Source organism: Carettochelys insculpta, chromosome 28 (assembly GCF_033958435.1).
Source record: "Carettochelys insculpta isolate YL-2023 chromosome 28, ASM3395843v1, whole genome shotgun sequence".
Lineage (NCBI taxonomy): Eukaryota > Metazoa > Chordata > Testudines > Carettochelyidae > Carettochelys > Carettochelys insculpta.
Window position 1 is genome coordinate 14,920,805 of NC_134164.1, and position 25,068 is coordinate 14,945,872.

General features: G+C 65.1%; 1 protein-coding gene across 5 annotated transcripts in view; it reads left to right on the forward strand.

Annotated features, from left to right (window-relative positions):
- PLCD3 (phospholipase C delta 3) overlaps window positions 1-24,855 on the forward strand; it is a 77,674-nt gene extending 52,819 nt beyond the window's left edge. For 3 of the 5 annotated variants that reach the window (XM_074978982.1, XM_074978983.1, XM_074978986.1), the window contains 7 exons: window positions 12,431-12,466; window positions 12,819-12,978; window positions 16,541-16,657; window positions 19,374-19,549; window positions 22,147-22,279; window positions 23,100-23,249; window positions 24,111-24,855. In XM_074978982.1, coding sequence (XP_074835083.1) covers window positions 12,431-12,466; window positions 12,819-12,978; window positions 16,541-16,657; window positions 19,374-19,549; window positions 22,147-22,279; window positions 23,100-23,249; window positions 24,111-24,199 — 861 coding nt within the window. In that variant the 3' untranslated portion in view covers window positions 24,200-24,855. The remainder of the gene's footprint in view (window positions 1-12,430; window positions 12,467-12,818; window positions 12,979-16,540; window positions 16,658-19,373; window positions 19,550-22,146; window positions 22,280-23,099; window positions 23,250-24,110) is intronic. The other 2 variants (XM_074978984.1, XM_074978985.1) reach the window with 2 other exon arrangements.
- The last annotated feature ends 213 nt before the right edge of the window (window positions 24,856-25,068 follow it).

Below are 25,068 nucleotides of genomic sequence, written 5' to 3' on the forward strand. Positions count from 1 at the left end.
TACTACAACTGTCCGTGACCTTGTTTGCCGATGACTGTCCATTGTTGGCTCATTCAGTGAAGGACGCCTGGGAGCTTTTTGGTCACTTTTTTACTTCTGCTCACTGGTTTGGACTCACAGTGAGCCTCAGGAAGATGGAAGTTATGCCTCTGCCTGTTTGGAAAGAGCCCAGCCCTCCAGTGATCTCCGCTGCTGGTACCGTCCTCAAGGCTGTTGACAAGTTCTGCTACCTCGGAAGTGTACCGTCCTCTGGTATAAAGGTGGATCATGACGTATCTGCTCAATTTGCCAAAGCCAGTGCTGCCTTCGGAAAACTGACCAAACGCTGAAGGAATGACCGTAGTGTTAAACTCTGTACCAAGGTAGCAGTTTGTCCGGCCGTTGTTCTGAATATCCTGCTGGATGGCTCAGAGACATGGACAATATGTCGCCGCCATGTTTTGAAACTCGATCAGTCTCATACGTGCTGTCTGAGGAATATTGCCCACATGAATTAGTGGGACAAAATTCCTGACACAGAGGTCCTTACGCTGTGTGGTGTCATGAGTCAGGAAGCAGTGCTCAGGAACAACCAGTTTCCCTGGACTGGTCATGTTATGAGGATGCATGTTACGTGCTCTTCTATAGCCAGTTTGCTCATGGAAGGCACCCTATTGGGGGTCAGTATAAGTGCTACAAAGACACCTTAAAGGGCAACGTGAAGTCATGCAGCATTATCTCCCAGTGATCTGGAAATTCTAGTTCAGGACAGACTTCCCTGGCATCAAACCACTCTACAGGCTCTTAATTACTTTGAGAGTCATAGAATCATAGAACACCAGAACTGGAAGGGACCTCACGGTGTCATCAAGTCCAGTCCCCTGCCCACTTGGCAGGACCAAACACTGTCGAGACTATTCCCAGTAGGTGTCTGTCTAACCTGCTCCTAAATATCTCCAGCAATATGCTGCGTATCCTGGCATTACAGGAAAAGCATAGGATCCAAAAAGAACATACAATGCCCACAGATCAGTGCAGATGGGATTGAACTAGAGAACATAGAGAAGTTCATGTATCCGGGGAGCAAGATGACGTATGATCTAGAGTGGAAGAAGGAAACAGCGACTAGAATAGCTGTGATGGAGTGGGGGGGGTGCATGTGTGAGTCAGGCTGGATGTCCGAGGCAAGCAGCAGCTCCCAGTGGCTAAGGATGACCCTGGGGCTACAACTGGCAGATAACACCTCTGCCTGAACAAAGAGCAGGGAGGAGCTGAGCTGGGTTTTGAATCGGGGGCGGCAGTTAGAGGTGAGGAGAAGGGAGAGCTGGAAGGCAGCCAGCCTGAGGAGGGGAAAGCTACACCCCAGAGGGGCACCCCTCGGGGTCTTCCCCCCAGGACAGGTTGGAAGGACTGTCTCTGGCTGCTATGCTGTTGCTTCTGTGAGAAACTGGACATCTGTTGCCTAATAAACCTGCTGTTGTACCTGCTGAGTGAGAGTCACTCCTGCCAGCGGACGGGGTGCAGTGCAGGGGGACCCCTGAACCCCATCACACTGGTGTCAGAAGTGGGATGCACTGCACCCACGGATGAGCTCCCAGCAGTGGCTGACTGAGCACCAGAGAAGGAAGGAGTCTCACAAGAGTCAGAGGGGGAACAGAGCCATTCCTGCAGCTGCTGCTGGTGAGTGGATACCCCGGGAAATAGCGGGGAGATGGATTATACCCGACTCCTGAAGGCAGAGCTAGCAGGGCTGTGCAGAGAGAGGGGCCTGACCGTGGGGAAGGCGACCAAGGCCCAGCTGATTGCACAGCTGGAAGAGAATGACCGATCCGGGGGGGCAGAGCCTGTCCCGGCAGAAAGTGGCCGGTCAGCCTCGGGAAGCATTTCGGATTCTCCGACAGGAGCAGGGGCTCGACGCCGTCCGACAGACGCGGTGCCCACCAGGTCGCGCTCAGCTAGCGGTGGTCCATCGCGGGCAGAGTCCCCCGCCGCAGAGCTGAGACGGCTGGAACTCGAGGTGAAATTAAAGGAACTGGAGCACCAGGAACGGGAAAGAGAGCGTGAGCATGAGCGACAGGAACGAGAAAGAGAGCGTGAGCGCCAGGAATGGGAAAGAGAGCGTGAGCGTGAGCTCCAGGAACGGGAAAGAGAGCGTGAGCACGAGCGCCAGGAACGAGAAAGAGAGCGTGAGCACGAGCACCAGCTACAAGAGAGACAGCGGGAGGAGAGAGAGCGAGAGCGGGAGCATGAGCGAACCATGGCAGAGGCGAGACGCCAAGAGGCCCCAGCTGCGGTAAGCGGGGAGAGGGCCAGACGGCTCGGGGTGGCCAGTCACTTGGAGACGCGTGTGCTGGCCCAGTGTCAGGACACAGGGGACATGGACGAGTTCCTTACCGCCTTCGAGCGAGCCTGTGAGTTGCATGAGGTTCCCCCAGATGAGTGGCTCCGGCACCTCACCCCCTTGCTGGGCCGGAAGGGTGCAGCGGTGCTCAGCCAGCTGGTGGGGCTGCAGCCTGGGGACTATGAACGGTTCAAACAGGCCCTGCTGCATAAGTTCGGGCTGACTCCGGAGATGTACAAGAAGAAGTTCCAGGAGGCGCAGAAGAGGCCAGAGGAAACCCACGTAGATACAACCGCCCGCCTGAAGCAATACTACCAGAAGTGGGCATTCGGAATGGGAGTCCAGTCCGTAGAGGACCTGATCGAGCTGGCGGTTGTGGAGCGATTCTACGAGATGTGCGCACCTGACCTGAGGGTGTGGCTCGTGGACCGGAAGCCGGGGGACTCACATGATGCAGGGAAACTGGCAGATGACTTCACAAACAGCCGGGCCAGGTTTGAAAGTGAGCCCCACAAGGAGAGGGAGTCTCGGAGAGAGAGGGAGTCCCGGAGGGAGAGGGAGTCCCGGAGAAACCGAGAATCTCAGAGAGACTGGTCCCTAACTGTACGACAGAGGGGACCACCTCTTGGGCGAGCCCAGGAAAGAGGGGCCAGCCACCCACCCCCCAGAGAGCCAAACAGAGCCCGGACAGAGCAGCCGGCCCGAGGGACACAACCAGACCCAGGCTGTTACCGCTGTGGGCGAAAGGGGCATAGAGCAGCCCAGTGCCCCAGGCTCCCAGACAGGTTGAGCAGGCCGGGGGGTCATGGAGTCAACTGGGTGGGGTCCCAGAAGCCAGAGGGGCTGGCGGCCAAGGCGGGTGGTGCTGACAATGGGCACTCGGATTGGGCCGAATCCGCCCCACAGACCAGCTCCTCAGGGGGACCAAATGCTCAGAGGCCAGTTTACAGAGTGGGGGCAGCGCTACCTCTGTGGAGCAAGTGTCTCAAACACCTCGAGGTAGACGGGAAAAAGGTCACGGGGTTCTGGGACACAGGCGCTGACGTGACACTGGCCCGACCGGGGTGGTGGCACCGGGCTGCATGATACCCGATTCCCACCTGACGATAACAGGAATTGATGGGACCCCTTTCAAGGTGCCCATGGCGAGGGTGCACCTGAAATGGGGGAAGAAGGAAGGCCCCAAGGAAGTGGGCGTGCACAGCCATTTGCAGGCAGATGTACTGATGGGGGCTGACCTGGAGAACTGGCAAGGTGAACGCCCTCGTGCCCTGGTCCTGACCCGTAGCCAAAGAAAACGAGGGGTGCGCTCCCCAGATTCAGGGGTACAGGCCCAGCCAAAGCCACAGGGGCCAACCCTGAGAGAAAGGGGGCCCCCAAAAACCAGATCTCACAGGCCAGGGATGCTGGAGCCAGGCAGGGATGGGGAAGTAGCCTCCGCTCCTGCCCGAGCGGAAGAATTCCAGGCAGAGCAGCAGAGAGACCCCTCCTTGCAGAAGCTGAGGGAACTGGCCAGTCTCAGCCCAGCTCCCCAGCTGGGGGAGGGCTGCAGGGAGAGATTCCTGTGGGAAAAGGGATTCCTGTACCGGGAATGGGCTCCCAGACGCAAAGCGGAGCCATGGAAGGTCCAGAGGCAACTGGTGGTTCCCCAAAAGTACCGGCGCAGGCTGCTGTACCTCGCTCATGATGTCCCGCTCACAGGACACCAGGGGATCCACCGCACCAGGAGAAGGTTGTTACAGAACTTTTTCTGGCCAGGGATCTTTGCAGCTGTCCGTCTGTATTGCCTGTCCTGCGATCCCTGCCAGAGGATGGGGAAGAGCCGGGACAAGGGGAAAGCTGCCTTGAGGCCACTGCCCATCATCGAGGAGCCTTTCCAGAAAGTGGCTATAGACATAGTGGGCCCCTTCAGCAAGGCAACGCGTTCGGGGAAGAAATATATTTTGGTAGTGGTAGATTTTGCCACGCGATACCCAGAAGCAGTGGCCTTGACCTCTATCGACGCTGACACCGTGGCAGATGCACTGCTGTCCATTTTCAGCAGAGTGGGGTTCCCCAAGGAGGTCCTCACAGATCAGGGGTCCAACTTCATGTCGGCCCTACTGCAAAGCTTGTGGGACAAGTGTGGGGTCCGGCACACCTGGGCCACAGCCTACCACCCGCAGACCAATGGGCTGGTGGAGAGGTTCAATGGGACTCTGAAGCAGATGCTGAAAACCTTCATGAATCAATACCCCCATGACTGGGACAAGTACTTACCCCACCTGCTGTTTGCATACAGGGAGGTGCCCCAGGAATCCACGGGGTTCTCCCCGTTTGAGCTGCTGTATGGAAGGAGGGTACGGGGACCCTTGGACTTGCTCAGAGAAGAGTGGGAGGGGACGGCCTCCCCTGAAGGGGAGTCAGTGGTACAGTATGTACTGACCTTCCGGGAAAAACTCACCGAGCTCATGGGCCTGGCCAGGGAGAACCTCTCCATGGCCCAAAGGAAGCAAAAGGTCTGGTATAACCGTAACGCCAGGGCCCGAGCCTATGCCACCGGGGATCAAGTGATGGTCCTTATACCTGTGCGGCGGAACAAGCTGCAAGCGGCCTGGGATGGGCCCTTCAAGGTCGTCAAACAGCTAAATGACGTGAATTATGTGGTGGAACTGTCGAACCGGGCCCACAGCCACCGGGTCTATCATGTGAACATGATGAAACCTTACTGGGACAGGCAGAACTTGGTGCTGGCCGTGTGCAGACACTGGGAGGGGCAGGGGGAAGATCCCTTGGTGGATTTACTCACAAGGACTGGAGCCGGCTCCTTGCTGGAGTCTATTCCCCTCTCAGACCAGCTGACCCCTGCCCAGCAGACGCAGATCAAGGAGGTGCTGCATTCTCATCAACAGCTGTTCTCGGACAGACCCGGACGCACTGACCTGGCTGTCCACCGAATAGAGACAGGCACCCACGCCCCTATCAAGTGTGTGCCATTCAGAGCCACAGGGAGGACGGCTCAGGACATAGAGCGGGAGGTTGAAGACATGCTGGCTCTGGGGGTGATCCAACCCTCGTCCAGCCCCTGGGCCTCTCCCGTGGTGTTAGTCCCTAAAAAAGATGGGTCTGTTCGGTTTTGTGTGGACTATCGCAAGCTTAACGCCATCACTGTCTCGGACGCCTACCCCATGCCCAGGCCTGATGACCTTTTAGACAAGCTGGGGGGAGCCCGTTACCTCACCACCATAGACCTCACCAAGGGGTACTGGCAAGTGCCATTAGACCAAGATGCCCGGCTGAAGTCGGCTTTCATCACTCCTGTGGGGCTCTACGAGTTCTTGGTCCTGCCCTTCGGCCTCAAGGGGGCACCCGCTACCTTCCAGCGTCTGGTGGACCAGCTACTGAAGGGGATGGAGAGCTTTGCCCTGGCTTACATGGACGACATTTGCATCGTCAGCCAGACGTGGGAGGACCATGTGTCCCAGGTCAAGCAGGTGCTGGACCGACTCCAGAAGGCTGGTCTGACTATCAAGGCAGGGAAGTGCAAGGTGGGAATGGCTGAGGTGACCTACCTGGGCCACAAGGTGGGCAGCGGCTGCTTAAAGGCAGAGCCAGCTAAAGTGGAGGCTGTCAGAGATTGGCCAACACCCCAGACTAAGAAGCAGGTCCAGGCCTTCATTGGGATGGCGGGGTACTACCGGAGGTTTGTGCCCCACTTTAGCTCCATCGCAGCCCCCCTCACGGAGCTGTGTAAAAAGGGAAAGCCTGACAAGGTGGTTTGGACCGAGCAGTGCCAAGAGGCCCTCTGCGCGCTGAAGGAGGCTCTGGTCAGGGCCCCAGTGCTGGCAAATCCAGACTTCAACAAGCCCTTCCTGGTGTTCACCGATGCCTCGGACGTGGGGCTGGGGGCGGTGCTAATGCAGGTGACTGACAAAGGGGAGAAATACCCCATTGTGTACCTGAGTAAGAAGCTGCTGCCCTGGGAGCAGAACTACGCGGCCATAGAGAAGGAATGTCTGGCCATGGTGTGGGCGCTGGGGAAGCTGCAGCCGTACCTGTTTGGATGGCGTTTCACCGTGTACACCGATCACTCACCCCTGACCTGGCTGCATCACATGAAAGGGGCCAACGCCAAGCTCCTGCGGTGGAGTCTGCTCCTGCAGGACTACGACATGGAAGTGGTCCATGTGAAGGGGAACAACAACACCATAGCCGATGCCCTGTCACGCAGGGAGGGCCCCGAACTTCCCCAGGTCACTGGCTAAGTGACCCCGCTCAGTGCGGTCTGGAAGGGGGGAGAGATGTGATGGAGTGGGGGGGGTGCATGTGTGAGTCAGGCTGGATGTCCGAGGCAAGCAGCAGCTCCCAGTGGCTAAGGATGACCCTGGGGCTACAACTGGCAGATAACACCTCTGCCTGAACAAAGAGCAGGGAGGAGCTGAGCTGGGTTTTGAATCGGGGGCGGCAGTTAGAGGCGAGGAGAAGGGAGAGCTGGAAGGCAGCCAGCCTGAGGAGGGGAAAGCTACACCCCAGAGGGGCCCCCCTCGGGGTCTTCCCCCCAGGACAGGTTGGAAGGACTGTCTCTGGCTGCTATGCTGTTGCTTCTGTGAGAAACTGGACATCTGTTGCCTAATAAACCTGCTGTTGTACCTGCTGAGTGAGAGTCACTCCTGCCAGCGGACGGGGTGCAGTGCAGGGGGACCCCTGAACCCCATCACAATAGCGAAAGCCAGAGCGAGTTTCAAGGTGCTGGACAAGACCTGGAAAAGCAAAGCAATGTGCTTAGGAACGAAGCCGAGTGGCTTGAAAATGTGTGTTCAGCATGTTGTACGGATGTGTTAGAATGAAAGGTTCAGAGAGGATGCTGATGCTCGAGAGAAGTTGTTACAGAAACATCCCGAGAATCGCATGGATGCAGAAGGTCACCAGTGAGGAATTATATGGGAAGATACAGCCGAAAGAGAAGCTGCTGCAGAAGGTTACACAACAGAAGCTACAGCTATTTGGGCCTATCTGCAGAATGAACAACTGTGATGGGGTTTGGGGTCCCCCAAGCTCTGCACCCCATCCGCAGGCAGGAGTGACTCTCACTCAGCAGGAGAACAGCAGGTTTATGAGCCGACAGGATGCAGCATCGTACAGAGGAGTCAGTACAGCCGGCAGAGACAGCCAGTCCCATCCATGCTGGGGGGAGGAGGCCCTGAGGGGCCCCCAGAGCCGGGGCCTTGCCCCCTCCTTGGTCTCGCTCTCTCTCTCTCAGCCCAGACTCACTGCTTCCAACTCCCAGTTCCAATTCAAACCCCTCAGGCTCCACCTCCTCCTTCGTCTCCAGTACAAAGGTGTTACCTGGTCATCAGGGTTACCCTCAGCAGGAGCCCCACACCCTCTGTGAGCCCCTCACACACACACAGGTATCCCCCACTCCATCACATCTCTCCCCCCTTCCAGATCGAACTGAGTGGGGTTGCTCAGCTGGTGACCTGGGGAAGTTCAGGGTCTTCCCCGCGGGTTAGGGCATCAGCCGTACCCTCAGTGCTCCCCTTGATGTGCACCACCTCCATGTCATAATCCTGCTGGGGGAGGCTCCAAGTCAGGAGCTTGGTCTTGGCCCTTTTCATGTGATACAGCCGGGCAAGTCCCTTTAGTTCCTTTGGGTTGGTTGGTCTCCCTGCTACGGCCTCCAGTCCATCAGCCCTGCTCTCAAGTCGGGCAGGCAGAGCCCATACAGATGCTGCAGCACCAGCAGATCAAACAGTTCCTCTCTGGTTTGGGCCCTGCCCCGTCTGCCCACCAGTCCATACAGCTGCTCCAGCACATGTTTGGGATTCAGTTACAGTCCAGTAAATGGAGGTACAAATGCTTCCACCCTTGGCATTTAGCCAGACCCCCACAATGGTTGTGTGCCTCAGTTTCTCCTTCTGTGCCACACAATAGGTTTGGAATGTTCCTCCTCATGTGAGAGGTTGCCAGACTAGTTACAGGGAACACTGGTGACATTTCAGAATCACAAACTCCTTCAACACACAATTCATGCTTATACATCAATGTCATGGTACAATTCTACAGCTTTTGGTAGCAGCACCCACTGGTTACGGCAGTCAGAGTGAGTAACAAGAACAAACCCACTGCAACTGTACATTTACGTTGCTCTTTGGTAGACCACAACCTTTGTGTAATGTCCTTGAGAATCTGGTATTTTGGGGATAAATGGCTGAAGCCTTTCTTTGCACCATCAAGTTCTAATCTTCAATCTTGTCTCCTGGGGTGGAAATCTGATCTCTCTGGCTGTGCCCTCCCTTCTAACAAGAGCTGGGCCATTGAAGGTCTCAGGGAGACGGCCCCATCCCAGCCAGTCTGGAAATTTGCAAACCAAACTGGTTTCTAAAAGTTGTTTTGTGAGTCCCAGATGCAGAATCCACATGAAGGGATCCCTGTTTATCCCTTACTGGCCCACCAGGCCCAGAGCTCCTTTGTCCTTCCACCTCCAACTTCTGCCTCCCCCATGGAATCAGAAGTGGAGTCCTTTATGAAAATATAAGTGTTTCCACCATCTGGAGATGGGGAGTTGCTGGCTGTCTCCTGCATCCTGCAGAGACTGACTGTGCAGCTGTTTCACTTGGTTTTCACAGGGCTGCTCACACTCCCTGATAGTTTTCACTTTACTTGGACCAACTTCCAACTCCTGAGAAACCTTTACCCTGCCTGCTCTGGACCCTTGCAGAGCACAGCCAGCGGTTTCACACTCAGGCAGGTCCTGGCCATCAGGAACTGAAACAAACTTCTCCCCAGGCAAAGGGCTGCTCTGGCTCCTACAGACATGCACCTTTCCTGTTCACTCTCCTACACCTTGCTCCCATTTTCTGCAGTCCCCCCAGATGGGTCAGGAAAAGGTTCAGGGAAATTTTCTTCCTCAAGAGCTCCCCCAGACAACAGCTCACCCCGTCTGCCTCCACAGGGGCACTGCTCCCTGGAGCCACAACCAGCTCCTGGGTTTCACCTCTGCCCAGGATCACTTCTGGTCCATCAGGCAGACAGCTGGTACCACCAGACAGAAGGTTAGGATCCCTTTCTTCCCTTCTGCTACCAGCTTCTTTGGCTTCATAAGTTAGTGTAACTCCATTGCCAGTCTGCTCTTCCTGTGTCCTGGCTGGAGGATGACTCTGGTAGGACAGAGTCCTCTCACCCCTCCCAGTAACACCTCAGCATCAGGCAAAGAACAATTACCAGAATCGTCTGGTCTCTGGGATTCCCTGATGATACTAACTGGATCAGAATGAATTAAGCATCATCCTCCCTGAGAGACACAGAGGCAGGCCCACTTCCCATCTGGACTTCAGCTGCACTCAGATCCAGCTCTGGGATCTTGGCCCCATCTCAAGCCCCCACAGGCTCAGACAAAGGATTCACTTCCCTGGAAGCAGAAGCAACTTTCTTGCACCAAGGACCAGCGTCCTTATCAGGGATACCACTGCCCATCCCAGAGCCATTCCCTCTGTTCCAGCCCCCATGGCTGGATTCAGGGTCACACCTGGGATGCTCTTTCATGGTTCCCTCTCCAGCCACCCCAGGCTGGGGAATCTTCCTCAGACAATGGACTAGTTTCCTCGCTGGCGCCTTTTTCAAACGCAGGCTCTGCTCTCTCCCCAGGCTGCTGCTGCTGTTCAACACAGACAGACAATGGGAGACACTCTCTCCTTTGTCCCAGCTCCCTGGCTGGTCTCAGACACACGCCCAGAAGGCGAGGCAGCTTCTCTCACAGACAACTTGCCATTCCCAGTGGACAAGCTGCTTTCCTGCACAGACACACAGGCACCTTCCTCAGCCCAGGCCTGGAAAACTCTTTGTAGGTCTGTCTTGGCCACTAGTAGACGCTGGGTTGGAATCGCTCCTTCTCTCCTTGAGCTGTGGCAGGCCACTCGGTTCAGAGCTCCATGCAGTCCAGGGTTCCCTGCCCCGATCTGGGCTCAGCCCTGCAGGAGTTTCCTTAACCCTCAGCTGTGCCACTGCACATCCATGCTACCTTGTCCAGCTCCTTTAATCTCAATTCGGTTTCCAGGTGCTGCCACTTCACAGCGGAGTTGCTGAGCGTGGTTGCAGGCTCACAGGCCGATGCCCTCTGCACCCCACTATTCCTGGAAGAATCCTTCAGTGTGCCGGGCTTCTTGCAGGTCACAAGCTCCCCAGGGTCAGGCCACAGGCCCCTCCGCTCTCTGGGACCAATTCCAACAGACTCCCAGCGGAACCCCTTCTTCAGCATGACACCCGCTCTCAAGGACCACAACCACACTGTCTTGGGACGAACTCATTCAGTGTGTCAGCCTCCTCATGGGTCACTTGTTCCTGGGGGTTGGGCCCTCGGCCCCTCCACCTTCTGGGACCGACTCCAACTGACTCCCAGGAGTAACCCCTCCTCGGGTGTGACACCCCCTCTCGAGGACCACGACCGCAGTTGCTTGGGTTCAGCCGCAGGCCCCTCCGCCTTGGGGAACTGCACCGTCAGCACACCTGGGTCTCGCAGGCCCCCCCTTCTTCTTCTGGGGCCCCCATCACTTACTACTGGATGCTCCATCCTTGTGGTTCAGAACATCCCACTCCCATAATATGAGAACTAGAGGACACCAAATGAAATTAATGGGTAGTAGGTTCAAAACCAATAAAAGAAAATTTTTCTTCACACAGCGCACAGTCAACCTGTGGAACTCCTTGCCAGAGGAGGCTGTGAAGGCCAGGACTCTATTAGGGTTTAAAAAAGAGCTCGATAAATTTTTGCAGGTTAGGTCCATAAATGGCTATTAGCCAGGGGTAAGGTATGGTGCCCTAGCCTTCAGTCAAAGGCTGGAGACAAATCGCTTGATCGTTGTCTTCGGTTCACCTCCTCTGGGGCACCTGGCACTGGCCACTGTCGGCAGACAGGATACTGGGCTGGATGGACCTTTTGTCTGACCCGGTATGGCCGTTCTTATGTTCTTATGACACCAGCGTGATGGGGTTTGGGGTCCCCCAAGCTCTGCACCCCGTCTGCCGGCAGGAGTGACTCTCACTCAGCAGGAGAACAGCGGGTTTATTAGCCGACAGGACACAGCGTCGTACAGAGGAGTCAGTACAGCCGGCAGAGACAGCCAGTCCCATCCATGCTGGGGAGGGGAGAATCTGAGGGGCCCCCAGAGCCAGGGCCTTGCCCCCTCCATGGTCTCGCTCTCTCCCAGCCCGGACTCACTGCTTCCAACTCCCAGTTCCAATTCGAACCCCTCAGGCTCCACCCCTCCTTTGTCTCCAATACAAAGGTGTTACCTGGTCATCAAGGCTGCCCTCAGCAGGAGCCCCACACCCTCTGTGAGCCCCTCACACACATACAGGTATCCCCCACTCCGTCACAGTGACAAAGCGAAAAGTCGAGAGCCTGGTACTCGGCTAGGAGAGGCAGCCCCTACTGAGCAGGGGTACATGACCTCGTGGATTGGCGTGGAGCTCGTCTACACAAACTGAGCCGCTGTGCACTGGGCAGGGAAGATGGAAGAAATAGTGAGGGCGGCATCGGACCCCAACGGGTGCTGGGCCCACGGTTCTTGCTGCTGAACTGTACAGCATCTTCCTGGGTGGCTTTCTCCATCTTGTGGCACGAAACCGTCTGTCTCCCAGACAGCCCCAGGACCTGCTGGCTAATCTGTGCTCTCCCCCAGCCGATGTCTGGGTAGTTGAAGGTCCCCATCAGCACCCAGGCCTGTGCGGGGGATGATTTTATTAGTGTTGAAAACAAGCTGCTGGCAGCTTTTCTCCCTGGCTGGGACATCACTCCTGCGCGTTCCCCTTTTCAACCCTTACTCAGCCACTCCTACCAAGTCCGTGCCGTGTCCATCTCCACCGCAGGCCCGGTGGGCACAGGTTTCATCGCTAAGGCCGTGCCGCCTCCTCCCTCTGGGCCCTGCCTGCCCATCCTCAGCAAGCTGGGCCTCCTGGACCAGTAGGCAGCCACGTGTGTTAGCCCCGGGGCTGCCAGCTGTTCCGAGCGGCACACTGCCAGCTAAGGTGCCGCTTCCCCCCTCCTGCCCCAGCTGCTCCCCCAGGGTGACTTCCCTGCTGGTCACCGGTCCCCATCCCGCACGCCTGACGCCGCTGTCTCTTCTCTTGCAGTCTCCCCGCTTGCTGCAGGAGGTGAGGCCGCTACAGGTGAGGGGGTCTGGCTGGGGCTGGGGGGAGCGGGGTCCCCAGGAGTGACTGTAGGGCAGCCCCGGGCCCAGTGGGGGAGCCAGGGCTCTGCTGCTGCGGGCCAGGGGCTGGACCCTATGACCAGGCTGCGTTAGCGCCAGCCCCCCTTAGGGCTAACGGCTGCTGACTTCCCTCCCCCCCACAGCCCAGGGGTCTCACTCCTGCACGCGGTGCTGGCCCCATGCGGGGAGCTCAGCGCCGCTCTGGGGTGGGCCCTGGCCAGGCAGTCGCTCAGCACCCTGCCTGCCTGCGGCTGCCGGGGGAGCCAGCTCTGGGTGCCGGCCACCACGCCCCTGCCCTGTCTGCTCCCCAGGCCAAGGACGCGGCGCAGCCCAGCCGGGAGCTGTCCGACCTGGTGCTGTACTGCCAGGCCGTGCGCTTCTGCAGCCTGGAGCAGGCCCTCTGCGGCCAGCAGCCCTGCCTCATGTACTCCTTCAGCGAGAGGAAAGCCAGGAAGCTCATTAGGGAGTCAGGTAATGAAGGGCCGGGGGACAGACGGGGCCCTGAGTGCCTCCCAGCAGGCGGTGGATGCTGAGCCTCAGTAAGGATGGCAGGGCCGGGCTGCAGGGCTCTGGGTCACACTGGCTGGGCTGGATCCTCCTGGTGCCTGTTGGGGCCGGCTGGGCTCCATGGGGCAGGGCTGGGCTGGGGCCGGCTGGGCTCTGTGGGGCAGGGCTGGGCTGGGGCCGGCTGGGCTCCGTGGGGCAGGGCTGGGCTGGGGCCGGCTGGGCTCTGTGGGGCAGGGCTGGGCTGGGCTGGGGCTAGCCGGGCTCCGTGGGGCAGGGCTGGGCTGGGCTGGGGCTGGCTGGGCTCCGTGGGGCAGGGCTGGGCTGGGCTCCGTGGGGCAGGGCTGGGCTCCGTGGGGCGGGGCTGGGCTGGGCTGGGCTGGGGCCGGCTGGGCTCCGTGGGGCGGGGCTGGGCTGGGCTGGGGTGGGGCCGGCTGGGCTCCATGGGGCAGGGCTGGGCTGGGGCCAGCTGGGCTCCGTGGGGCAGGGCTGGGCTGGGCTGGGGCCAGCTGGGCTCCGTGGGGCAGGGCAGGGCTGGGCTGGGGCTGGCCGGGCTCCGTGGGGGCAGGGCTGGGGTGGGCTGGGGCCGGCCGGGCTCCGTGGGGCAGGGCTGGGGTGGGCTGGGGCCGGCCGGGCTCCGTGGGGCAGGGCTGGGGTGGGCTGGGGCCGGCTGGGCTCCGTGGGGCAGGGCAGGGCTGGGCTGGGGTCGGCCGGGCTCCGTGGGGCAGGGCTGGGGTGGACTGGGGCCGGCTGGGCTCTGTGGGGCAGGGCTGGGCTGGGCTGGGGCCGGCCGGGGTCCGTGGGGCAGGGCTGGGCTCGGCTGGGGCCGGCTGGGCTCCGTGGGGCGGGGCTGGGCTGGGCTGGGCTGGGGCTGGCTGGGCTCCGTGGGGCAGGGCTGGGGTGGGCTGGGGCCGGCCGGGCTCCGTGGGGCAGGGCAGGGCTGGGCTGGGGCCGGCCGGGGTCCGTGGGGCAGGGCTGGGCTGGGGCCAGCTGGGCTCCGTGGGGCAGGGATGGGCTGGGGTGGGGCCGGCTGGGCTCCATGGGGCAGGGATGGGCTGGGGTGGGGCCGGCTGGGCTCCGTGGGGCAGGGCTGGGGTGGGCTGGGGCCAGCCGGGCTCCGTGGGGCAGGGCTGGGGTGGGCTGGGGCCGGCTGGGCTCCGTGGGGCAGGGCTGGGCTGGGCTGGGGCCGGCTGGGCTCCGTGGGGCAGGGCTGGGCTGGGGCCGGCTGGGCTCCGTAGGGCAGGGCTGGGCTGGGCTGGGGCCGGCCAGGGTCCGTGGGGCAGGGCTGGGCTGGGGCCGGCTGGGCTCCGTGGGGCAGGGCTGGGCTGGGCTGGGGCCGGCTGGGCTCCGTGGGGCAGGGCTGGGGTGGGCTGGGGCCGGCAGGGCTCCGTGGGGCAGGGCTGGGCTGGGCTGGGGCCGGCCGGGGTCCGTGGGGCGGGGCGGGGCTGGGCTGGGCTGGGCTGGGGCCGGCTGGGCTCCATGGGGCAGGGATGGGCTGGGGTGGGGCCGGCTGGGCTCCGTGGGGCAGGGCTGGGCTGGGCTGGGCTGGGGCCAGCCGGGGTCCGTGGGGCAGGGCTGGGCTGGGCTGGGGCCGGCTGGGCTCCGTGGGGCGGGGCTGGGCTGGGCTGGGGCCGGCTGGGCTCCGTGGGGCAGGGATGGGCTGGGCTGGGGCCGGCCGGGCTCCGTGGGGCAGGGCTGGGCTGGGCTGGGGCCGGCCGGGCTCCGTGGGGCAGGGCTGGGGTGGGCTGGGGCCGGCTGGGCTCCGTGGGGCAGGCCTGGGCTGGGGCCGGCTGGGCTCCGTAGGGCAGGGCTGGGCTGGGCTGGGGCCGGCCCGGGTCCGTAGGGCAGGGCTGGGCTGGGCTGGGGCCGGCCCGGGTCCGTGGGGCAGGGCTGGGCTGGGCTGGGGCCGGCCGGGGTCCGTGGGGCAGGGCTGGGCTGGGCTGGGGCCGGCCGGGCTCCGTGGGGCAGGGATGGGCTGGGCTGGGGCCGGCCGGGCTCCGTGGGGCAGGGCAGGGCTGGGCTGGGGCCGGCCGGGCTCCGTGGGGCGGGGCTGGGCTGGGCTGGGGCCGGCCGGGCTCCGTGGGGCGGGGCAGGGCTGGGCTGGGGCCGGCCGGGCTCCGTGGGGCGGGGCTGGGCTGGGCTGGGGCCGGCCGGGCTCCGTGGGGCGGGGCTGGGCTGGGCTGGGGCCGGCCGGGCTCCGTGGGGCAGGGCTGGGCTGGGCTGGGGCCGGCCGGGCTCCGTGGGGCAGGCCTGGGCTGGGGCCGGCCGGGCTCCGTGGGGCAGGCCTGGGCTGGGGCCGGCTGGGCTCCGTGGGGCAGGGCTGGGCTGGGCTGGGGCCGGCCAGGGTCCGTGGGGCAGGGCTGGGCTGGGCTGGGGCCGGCCGGGCTCCGTGGGGCAGGGCTGGGGTGGGCTGGGGCCGGCTGGGCTCCGTGGGGCAGGCCTGGGCTGGGGCCGGCTGGGCTCCGTAGGGCAGGGCTGGGCTGGGCTGGGGCCGGCCCGGGTCCGTGGGGCAGGGCTGGGCTGGGCTGGGGCCGGCCGGGGTCCGTGGGGCAGGGCTGGGCTGGGCTGGGGCCGGCCGGGCTCCGTGGGGCAGGGATGGGCTGGGCTGGGGCCGGCCGGGCTCCGTGGGGCAGGGCAGGGCTGGGCTGGGGCCGGCCGGGCTCCGTGGGGCGGGGCTGGGCTGGGCTGGGGCCGGCCGGGCTCCGTGGGGCGGGGCAGGGCTGGGCTGGGGCCGGCCGGGCTCCGTGGGGCGGGGCAGGGCTGGGCTGGGGCCGGCCGGGGTCCGTGGGGCGGGGCTGGGCTGGGCTGGGGCCGGCCGGGCTCCGTGGGGCAGGGCTGGGCTGGGCTGGGGCCGGCCGGGCTCCGTGGGGCAGGCCTGGGCTGGGGCCGGCCGGGCTCCGTGGGGCAGGGCTGGGCTGGGCTGGGGCCGGCCGGGCTCCGTGGGGCAGGGCTGGGCTGGGCTGGGGCCGGCCGGGCTCCGTGGGGCAGGCCTGGGCTGGGCTGGGGCCGGCTGGGCTCCGTGGGGCAGGGCTGGGCTGGGCTGGGGCCGGCCAGGGTCCGTGGGGCAGGGCTGGGCTGGGCTGGGGCCGGCCGGGCTCCGTGGGGCAGGGCTGGGCTGGGCTGGGGCCGGCCAGGGTCCGTGGGGCAGGGCTGGGCTGGGCTGGGGCCGGCCGGGCTCCGTGGGGCAGGGCTGGGGCCGGCCAGATGCGGTGCCGAGCTAGTCATAGATCAGGGACTGGAGGCGGTGGCGTGGGTCAGACCCACTCTGGCTGGGCCCACAGGATGTTGCCGGCTTCCTGCCATCTGAGCACGGCGCCCGCCTGCCGCAGGGCTCAGCCCCACTCCCCTGTGCAGCCCCTGCTCTGGGCCGAGCCCGCGTGGCAGCCGGCGCCGCGGTGACCCTGCCAGGCTCCCGGCCCCGTGCTGGGGCGGCAGGCGCAGCCGACGGCGGGGCCCTGACTCGCACTGGCCCTGCCCGGGAGTGCGGGTGCCGCGGCCGGGGGCTGACGCGGGCTCTGCCCTGCTGCAGGGAACGGCCTGGTCCGCTACAACGCCCGGCAGCTGAGCCGCATCTACCCCCTGGGGCTGAAGATGAACTCGGCCAACTACAACCCCCAGGAGATGTGGAACGCCGGCTGCCAGCTGGGTGAGGGCTGCCCGCGCCCCCCGCCGGAGCCGGGCTCGGGCAGGGAGAGGGCGGGGCTAGGGCAGGGAGAGGGCGGGGCTAGGGCAGGGAGAGGGCGGGATGAGGGCGGGGCTAGGGCAGGGAGAGGGCGGGGCTAGGGCGGGATGAGGGCGGGGCTAGGGTAGGGAGAGGGCAGGGCTAGGGTAGGGAGAGGGCGGGATGAGGGCGGGGCTAGGGTGGGATGAGGGCGGGGCTAGGGCAGGGAGAGGGCGGGGCTAGGGTGGGATGAGAGCAGGGCTACATCTGGTTCCTGCCCGGCTCCGCCTGGCTCCTGGAGGCAGTGACAGGTGCCCTGGCACACGCCATGTGCTGCCCCTGCCCTGAGTGCCGGAGGCGGCCCAGCGCCCCTGGCACCACTACCTGGGCGCCGAAGGCCCAGCCAGCCACTTCAGGGAGCCCCCAGAGCCTGTGCCCCTGCCCCTCCCCCAGCCGAACCCCTGGGCACCAACTGAGCCCCCCACACATCCAAACTCCCTCCTGCAACCCACCACCCCTCCCCCTATACAGCCTAAACCTTCCTCCGCTGGGAACCCCCCTGCACCCCCAGTCCCTCCACCCAGCCCCACCCTGGAGCCTGCACCCCAGCTCCTGTCTCAGCCCCTCCTGGATGCCAAACTCCTCACCCCTCTGCTCCAGAGCCCACACCTCGGCTCCTCTCCCAGCCACTCCTGCACCCCAAATACCTCACCCCCCTGCCCCACAGCCAGCAACCCCAGCCAGAGCCCCCCTGCCCCAGCTCCTCCTGCACCCCAAATACCTCACCCCCCCGCCCCACAGCCAGCAACCCCAGCCAGAGCCCCCCTGCCCCAGCTCCTCCTGCACCCCAAATACCTCAGCCCCCACCCCAGAGCCCACAGCCCCAGCCGGAGCCCCCCCACCCCAGCTCCTCTCCCCGCCCCTCCTGCACCCTAAACCCCTCAAACCCCACCCCATAGCCCACAGCCCCAGCCAGAGCCCCCCCGCCCCAGCTCCTCTCCCCGCCCCTCCTGCACCCTAAACCCCTCAAACCCCACCCCATAGCCCACAGCCCCAGCCAGAGCCCCCCCGCCCCAGCTCCTCTCCCCGCCCCTCCTGCACCCTAAACCCCTCAAACCCCACCCCAGAGCCCACAACCCCAGCCAGAGCCCCCCTGCCCCAGCTCCTCCTGCACCCCAAACCCCTCACCCCCCACCCCAGAGCCCACAACCCCAGCCAGAGCCCCCCTGCCCCAGCTCCTCCTGCACCCCAAACCCCTCACCCTCCACCCCAGAGCCCACAACCCCAGCCAGAGCCCCCCCGCCCCAGCTCCTCTCCCCGCCCCTCCTGCACCCCAAACCCCTCAAACCCCACCCCATAGCCCACAGCCCCAGCCAGAGACCCCCCACCCCAGCTCCTCTCCCTGCCCCTCCTGCACCCCAAACCCCTCACCCCCCCACCCCAGAGCCCACAACCCCAGCCAGAGCCCCCCTGCCCCAGCTCCTCCTGCACCCCAAACCCCTCACCCCCCCACCCCAGAGCCCACAACCCCAGCCAGAGCCCCCCTGCCCCAGCCCCTCCTGCACCCCAAACCCCTCACCCCCCACCCCAGAGCCCACAATCCAGCCAGAGCCCCCCCGCCCCAGCTCCTCTCCCAGCCCCTGCTGCACCCCAAACCCCTAACCCCCCACCCCAGAGCCCACAACCCCAGCCAGAGCCCCCCGCCTCAGCTCCTCCTGCACCCCAAACCCCTCACCCCCCACCCCAGAGCCCCCTCCCAGCCAGAGCCCCCCCACCCCAGCTCCTCTCCCAGCCCCTCCTGCACCCCAAACCCCTCACCCCCCACCCCAGAGCCCACAACCCCAGTCAGAGCCCCCCCGCCCCAGCTCCTCCTGTGCCCCAAACCCCTCACCCCCCCACCCCAGAGCCCACAACCCCAGTCAGAGCCCCCCCCACCCCAGCTCCTCCTGCACCCCAAACCCCTCACCCCCCACCCCAGAGCCCCCTCCCAGCCAGAGCCCCCCCGCCCCAGCTCCTCTCCCAGCCCCTCCTGCACCCCAAACCCCTCACCCCCCACCCCAGAGCCCACAACCTCAGTCAGAGCCCCCCCGCCCCAGCTCCTCCTGTGCCCCAAACCCCTCACCCCCCGACCCGAGCCCACAACCCCAGTCAGAGCCCCCCCGTCCCAGCTCCTCCTGCACCCCAAACCCCTCACCCCCCACTCCAGAACCCGCAACCCCAGCCATAGCCCCCCCACCCCAGCTCCTCTCCCAGCCCCTCCTGCACCCCAAACCCCTCACCCCCCTATCCCAGAGCCCACAACCCCAGCCAGAGGCCCCCAGCCCCAGCTCCTCCTGCACCCCAAACCCCTCACCTCCCCACCCCAGAGCCCCCTCCCAGCCAGAGCCCCCTGCCCTGGCTCCTCTCCCAGTCCCCCTGCACCCCAAACCCCTGACTCCCCCACCCCAACATCCCCATCCCCAGCTAGAGCCCCCCCAGCTCCTCTCCCAGCCCCTCCTAAACCCCTCACCCCCCTGCCCAAGAGCCCACACCCCCCCAGCCAGAGCCCCTCCCCTGACTCCTGTCCCAGCCCCTCCTGCACCCCAAACCCCTCAGCCCCAGCCCTCAACCCCCTGCACAGCTGCCCTGTGCCCCAACCACCCCCCGGGTGTGCTGGCCCCTCGCAGCGATAACTCAGCTGCTCTCTCGGCTTTGCTCCCAGTGGCGCTCAACTTCCAGACGCCCGGCTGGGAGATGGACCTAAACCGCGGGCGGTTCCTGGCCAATGGGCGCTGTGGCTACGTGCTGAAGCCCAGCTTTCTGCGGAGCCGCCAGAGCACGTTCCATCCTGAGCATGGGCACGGGCCCGGCCACAGGGCCACCCTGCTGCAGGTCAAGGTGCCCGGGGGCTGGGGGCACATGCTGGCTGGGAGGGTGCAGCAGGGCCCACGTTGCATGGCTGGAGTGCGTGCAAGGGGAGGGGCCATGCAGGTGCTCGTGCTGCACGGCTGGAGTGCGTGAGGAGTGCGTGCAAGGGGAGGGGTCGTGCAGGTGCTCGTGTTGCATGGCTGGAGCGTGCGAGGAGTGCGTGCAAGGGGAGGGGTCGTGCAGGTGCTCGTGCTGCACGGCTGGTGTGTGTGAGGAGTCCGTGTAAGGGGAGGGGCTGTGCAGGTGCTCGTGCTGCACGGCTGGTGTGTGTGAGGAGTCCGTGTAAGGGGAGGGGTCCTGCAGGTGCTCGTGTTGCATGGCTGGAGCGTGCGAGGAGTGCGTGCAAGGGGAGGCATCGTGCAGGTGCTTGTGTTGCACAGCTGGAGCATGTGAGGAGTGCGTGCAAGGGGAGGCGTCGTGCAGGTGCTTGTGTTGCACAGCTGGAGCGTGCGAGGAATGCGTGCAAGGGGAGGGGTCGTGCAGGTGCTTGTGTTGCACAGCTGGAGCGTGTGAGGAATGCGTGCAAGGGGAGGGGTCGTGCAGGTGCTCCTGCTGCACGGCTGGTGTGTGTGAGGAGTGCGTGCAAGGGGAGGGGCCGTGCAGGTGCTCGTGTTGCACGGCTGGAGCGTGCGAGGAGTCCGTGTAAGGGGAGGGGTCCTGCAGGTGCTCGTGCCGCACTGCTGGAGCGTGCGAGGAGTGCGTGCAAGGGGAGGCATCGTGCAGGTGCTCATGCTGCACGGCTGGAGCGTGTGAGGAGTGCGTGCAAGGGAAGGGGCCGTGCAGGTGCTCGTGCCGCATGGCTGGAGCGTGCGAGGAATGCGTGCAAGGGGAGGGGCCGTGCAGGTGCTCATGCCACATGACTGGGGCGTGTGAATTGTGTGTGCAAGGAGAGGGGCCATGCAGGTGCTCATGTTGCATGGCTGGAGCGTGCGAGGAGTCCGTGTAAGGGGAGGGGTCATGCAGGTGCTCGTGTTGCACGGCTGGAGCGTGCGAGGAGTGCGTGCAAGGGGAGGGGTCGTGCAGGTGCTCCTGCTGCACGGCTGGAGCGTGCGAGGAGTGCGTGCAAGGGGAGGCATCGTGCAGGTGCTCATGCTGCACGGCTGGAGCGTGTGAGGAGTGCGTGCAAGGGAAGGGGCCGTGCAGGTGCTCGTGCCGCATGGCTGGAGCGTGCGAGGAATGCGTGCAAGGGGAGGGGCCGTGCAGGTGCTCGTGCCGCAGGACTGGGGCGTGTGAATTGTGTGTTCAAGGAGAGGGGCTGTGCAGGTGCTCGTGCTGCACGGCTGGAGCGTGCGAGGAGTGCGTGCAAGGGGAGGGGTCGTGCAGGTGCTCGTGCTGCACAGCTGGAGCGTGCGAGGAGAGCGTGCAAGGAGAGGGGCTGTGCAGGTGCTCGTGCTGCACGGCTGGAGCGTGTGAGGAGTGCGTGCAAGGGAAGGGGCCGTGCAGGTGCTCGTGCCGCATGACTGGGGCGTGTGAATTGTGTGTGCAAGGAGAGGGGCCGTGCAGGTGCTCGTGCCACATGACTGGAGCGTGTGTGTAGGTGGAAGGGGAGGGGCTGTGCAGGTGCTCGTGCTGCACGGCTGGAGCGTGCGAGGAATGCGTGCAAGGGGAGTGGCCGTGCAGGTGCTCGTGCTGCACGGCTGGAGCGTGTGAGGAGTGCGTGCAAGGGAAGGGGCCGTGCAGGTGCTTGTGCCACATGACTGGGGCGTGTGAATTGTGTGTGCAAGGAGAGGGGCCATGCAGGTGCTCGTGCCACATGACTGGAGCGTGTGTGTAGGTGCAAGGGGAGGGGCCGTGCAGGTGCTCGTGCCGCACGGCTGGAGCGTGCGAGGAGTGCGTGCAAGGGGAGGGGCCGTGCAGGTGCTCGTGCCGCACGGCTGGAGCGTGCGAGGAGTGCGTGCAAGGGGAGGGGTCGTGCAGGTGCTCGTGCTGCACGGCTGGAGCGTGCGAGGAGTGCGTGCAAGGAGAGGGGCTGTGCAGGTGCTCGTGCCGCACGGCTGGAGCGTGTGAGGAGTGCGTGCAAGGGAAGGGGCCGTGCAGGTGGTCGTGCCGCATGACTGGGGCGTGTGAATTGTGTGTGCAAGGAGAGGGGCCATGCAGGTGCTCGTGCCACATGTCTGGAGCGTGTGTGTAGGTGCAAGGGGAGGGGCTGTGCAGGTGCTCGTGCCGCACGGCTGGAGCGTGCGAGGAGTGCGTGCAAGGGGAGGGGCCGTGCAGGTGCTCGTGCCGCACGGCTGGAGCGTGCGAGGAGTGCGTGCAAGGGGAGGGGTCGTGCAGGTGCTCGTGCCACATGACTGGAGCGTGTGTGTAGGTGCAAGGGGAGGGGCTGTGCAGGTGCTCGTGCCGCACGGCTGGAGCATGCGAGGAGTGTGTGCAAGGGGAGGGGTCGTGCAGGTGCTCGTGCTGCACGGCTGGAGCGTGTGAGGTGTGCGTGCAAGGAGAGCGGCTGTGCAGATGCTCGTGCCACACAAGTAGCACGTGCGAGGGGAGGGACTGTGGCCCCAGCAGGCCCCACCTCTGCCCGCGCCCCACGCCGAGGCCGGCCCCCGCACTCACCCCGCCTCCCGCAGGTGATCACGGCCCAGCAGCTGCCCAAGCTGAGCGGGAAGAAGAGCTCCATCGTGGACCCCCTGGTGCGCGTGGAGATCCACGGGGTGCCTGGCGACTGCAGCAAGCAGCAGACCGACTACAAGCTCAACAACGGTGTGACCCCCCACCACCCCCACCCCGTCCCGCCAGGGCGGCCGTCAGCCTCTGCACCCCCTGATGGCCCTGGGCACCCGAGGGGGCAGGGCAGTGTTTCGGCTGCGCTCGGGGACGTGGCTCGGGCAGGGGCTGGAGCCTGACCTGCAGCCACAGCAGCCCCCCCCCAGAGCGCAGGCCGGGCCCACTGCTGAATGGGCCGGGTGCAGGTGTCTGCAGCCCGAGAGGGTGCAGGCAAGTGACATGGGGGGGATGCGGGGGGCAGCTGGCCCTCATGCGTGTGGGGGGGATGTGGGGGGCAGCTGGCCCTCGTGCGTGGGGGGGGGATGCAGGGGGCAGCCAGCCCTTTTGTGGGGGGAGGGGGATGCGGGGGGCAGCCGGCCCTCATGCGTGGAGGGAGGGATGCAGGGGGCAGCCGGCCCTTGTGCGCGGGGGGGGGATGCGGGGGGCAGCCGGCCCTCGTGCACAGGGGGGGATGCGGGGGGCAGCCGCCCCTTGTGCGCGGGGGGGGGATGCGGGGGGCAGCCGGCCCTTGTGAGGGTGGGGGATGCAGGGGGCAGCCGGCCCTTGTGCGCAGGGGGGGATGCGGGGGGCAGCCGGCCCTTGTGCGCAGGGGTTGGGATGCGGGGGGCAGCCGGCCCTCGTGCACGGGGGGGGATGCGGGGGGCATCCGGCCCTTGTGCGCGGGGGGGGATGCGGGGGGCAGCCGGCCCTCGTGCGCAGGGGGGGATGCGGGGGGCAGCCGGCCCTTGTGAGGGGGGAGGGGGGGATGCGGGGGGCATCCAGCCCTCCTGTGACCCCCTCCCTTCTCCGCCCGCAGGGTTCAACCCGCGCTGGGAGGAGACGCTGAGCTTCCAGCTGCGGGTGCCGGAGCTGGCCCTGGTGCGCTTTGTGGTGGAAGATTACGACACCACCTCCTGCAACGACTTCGTGGGGCAGTTCACGCTGCCCTTCACCAGCCTGCGGGAAGGTGGGGGCGGGCGTGCCTGGCCCACGGGCGGCTGCAGCCGGGGCCGTGCCAGAGGGCTGGGGGCTGCTTAGGACCCCGGGACGTTAGGGGACCCCCTGCCTCAGCTGGGCCCTCCTGGGGGCCTCTGTGCCAGTGGCCCCTGGCTCTGCCCGGGTCTGTGTTTCACTGCCCCGCCGCTGCAGGCAGTCCCGTGGCCCCCAAGCAGAGCCCAGGCTGCTAACTGGCTTCCCGGGAGGCTGGCGAGCCCCCCCAGCCGTGGGGCACCTGACCCCCAGGCCCGCTAATGTATTCTGAGGCGACCGTATCGCCCTGGCCCAAAGATGGGAGGGGCGGCTCCTCCGGCTGCACCCAGCCCCAGGAGCCGGGAGGGAGGCGGCAGCCCTGGGGCCGTGGCAGGGCCCTCACGTTTCCAGCCAGCAGCTGCCGGTGGAGAAGGTCAGTGGGGGAGGGCCCAAATACGGGACCGGTCGGCCCTTTTCAAACCTAAGTAGTGGCACCTTTTCGGCCTCCCTAACGCAGCCGGCCGGCCGGCAGCCCTCTTCCCCCCGGGCGCGTGCACCTGGGCCCCACCCTCGGAGCCGCCCTCGCTGCAGGCGCACAGCAGGCCAGCCAGGCCGCGTGGGACTCTCCTGTGCGGGCGGGTGGGTGCAGTCAGCTGACCTGGCTTTCCCCCCTCCAGCTTCCTTCCCATGCGCTGTGGGTCGTGGGGCTGCCCATGGTCCACCCCAGAGGTGGCTGCATTTCCAGAGCCTCTGAGACTCCTTAGCAGGCCGCATAGCATGGGGGGTGTGCTGCCCGTGGGGCCCACGGGCTGGGGCTGGTTGCGGCCCTGTCTCACCTGCTCCCTCCCTCCATGCCCAGGGTACCGCCACATCCACCTGCTCTCCAAGGACGGGGCCTCCCTGGCGCCTGCCACGCTCTTCGTGCACGTCCGCGCCAAGCAGCTGTGAGAGGATGTGGCTCAGCACCTGGTGACTCTGGCAGGACCCGGGAGGAGCTGGTCAGCTTTAGGCTTGGCTGGGAGCGCGGAGCCTGGCAGCCCTGCGCTGGGGGGCGCCGGTTCAGCTCAGTCGTGCACAGGGCCGTAGCTCAGGCCACTGCTGCCACCAGTGCGTGCGGATCCCCCAGCAGTAACCAGGGGGGGCCCACGTACCAGCAGGCTGCCCCGGCAGCACCCACCTCCTCCCCAGGGCTGGCTCTGCACCTACCCCCAGCCTGAGCAGGGACTGGCCAGGCCGCTGGGAGCGCAGCCCCAATGGCGGGCAGCTTTACGCACTAGCGACGGCATTTCTCCCCCCGTGGCGGGTTACACGCTGCATGCATGGTGCACGCACACACGCAAAGGGGGCACGTGCTTGTGCGTGGGGGACTCACTGCTGGGCGGGCGCGCACGCGTGCACACACACACACACGCGCGCCCTCCAGTGGCCACTGCTCAAGCTGCGTGCATGGGACAGAGTCGCTTGCTTGGTGCCAGCCCTCCGGGGCTGAGACCCGGGCCCCGGCGCCTCAGGGGTGCGGCGAGCTGTGTCTGAGCCCAGGGCCCATCCAAGCCGGGATAACATAATCTATTGTGAAGCCATAATAAAGTGTTTATTTTACCAGACCCACCGCCCACTGCTGACACCTCCCTGGCCGCAGCCACCCCCAGCAAAGGGCTGGCTGCTCGGGGACCGGCCCAGGGCCTGTCGCTGGCCCAGGTGCTGGGGGCAGCAGCGCAGGGTTCATGGATACAGTCACAGCAGGGCTGCCTGGGAGGCAGGAGCCCAGGACACAGCAAATAACATGCATGGCTGTAAGAGCCAGTTGCTGGGCAGGG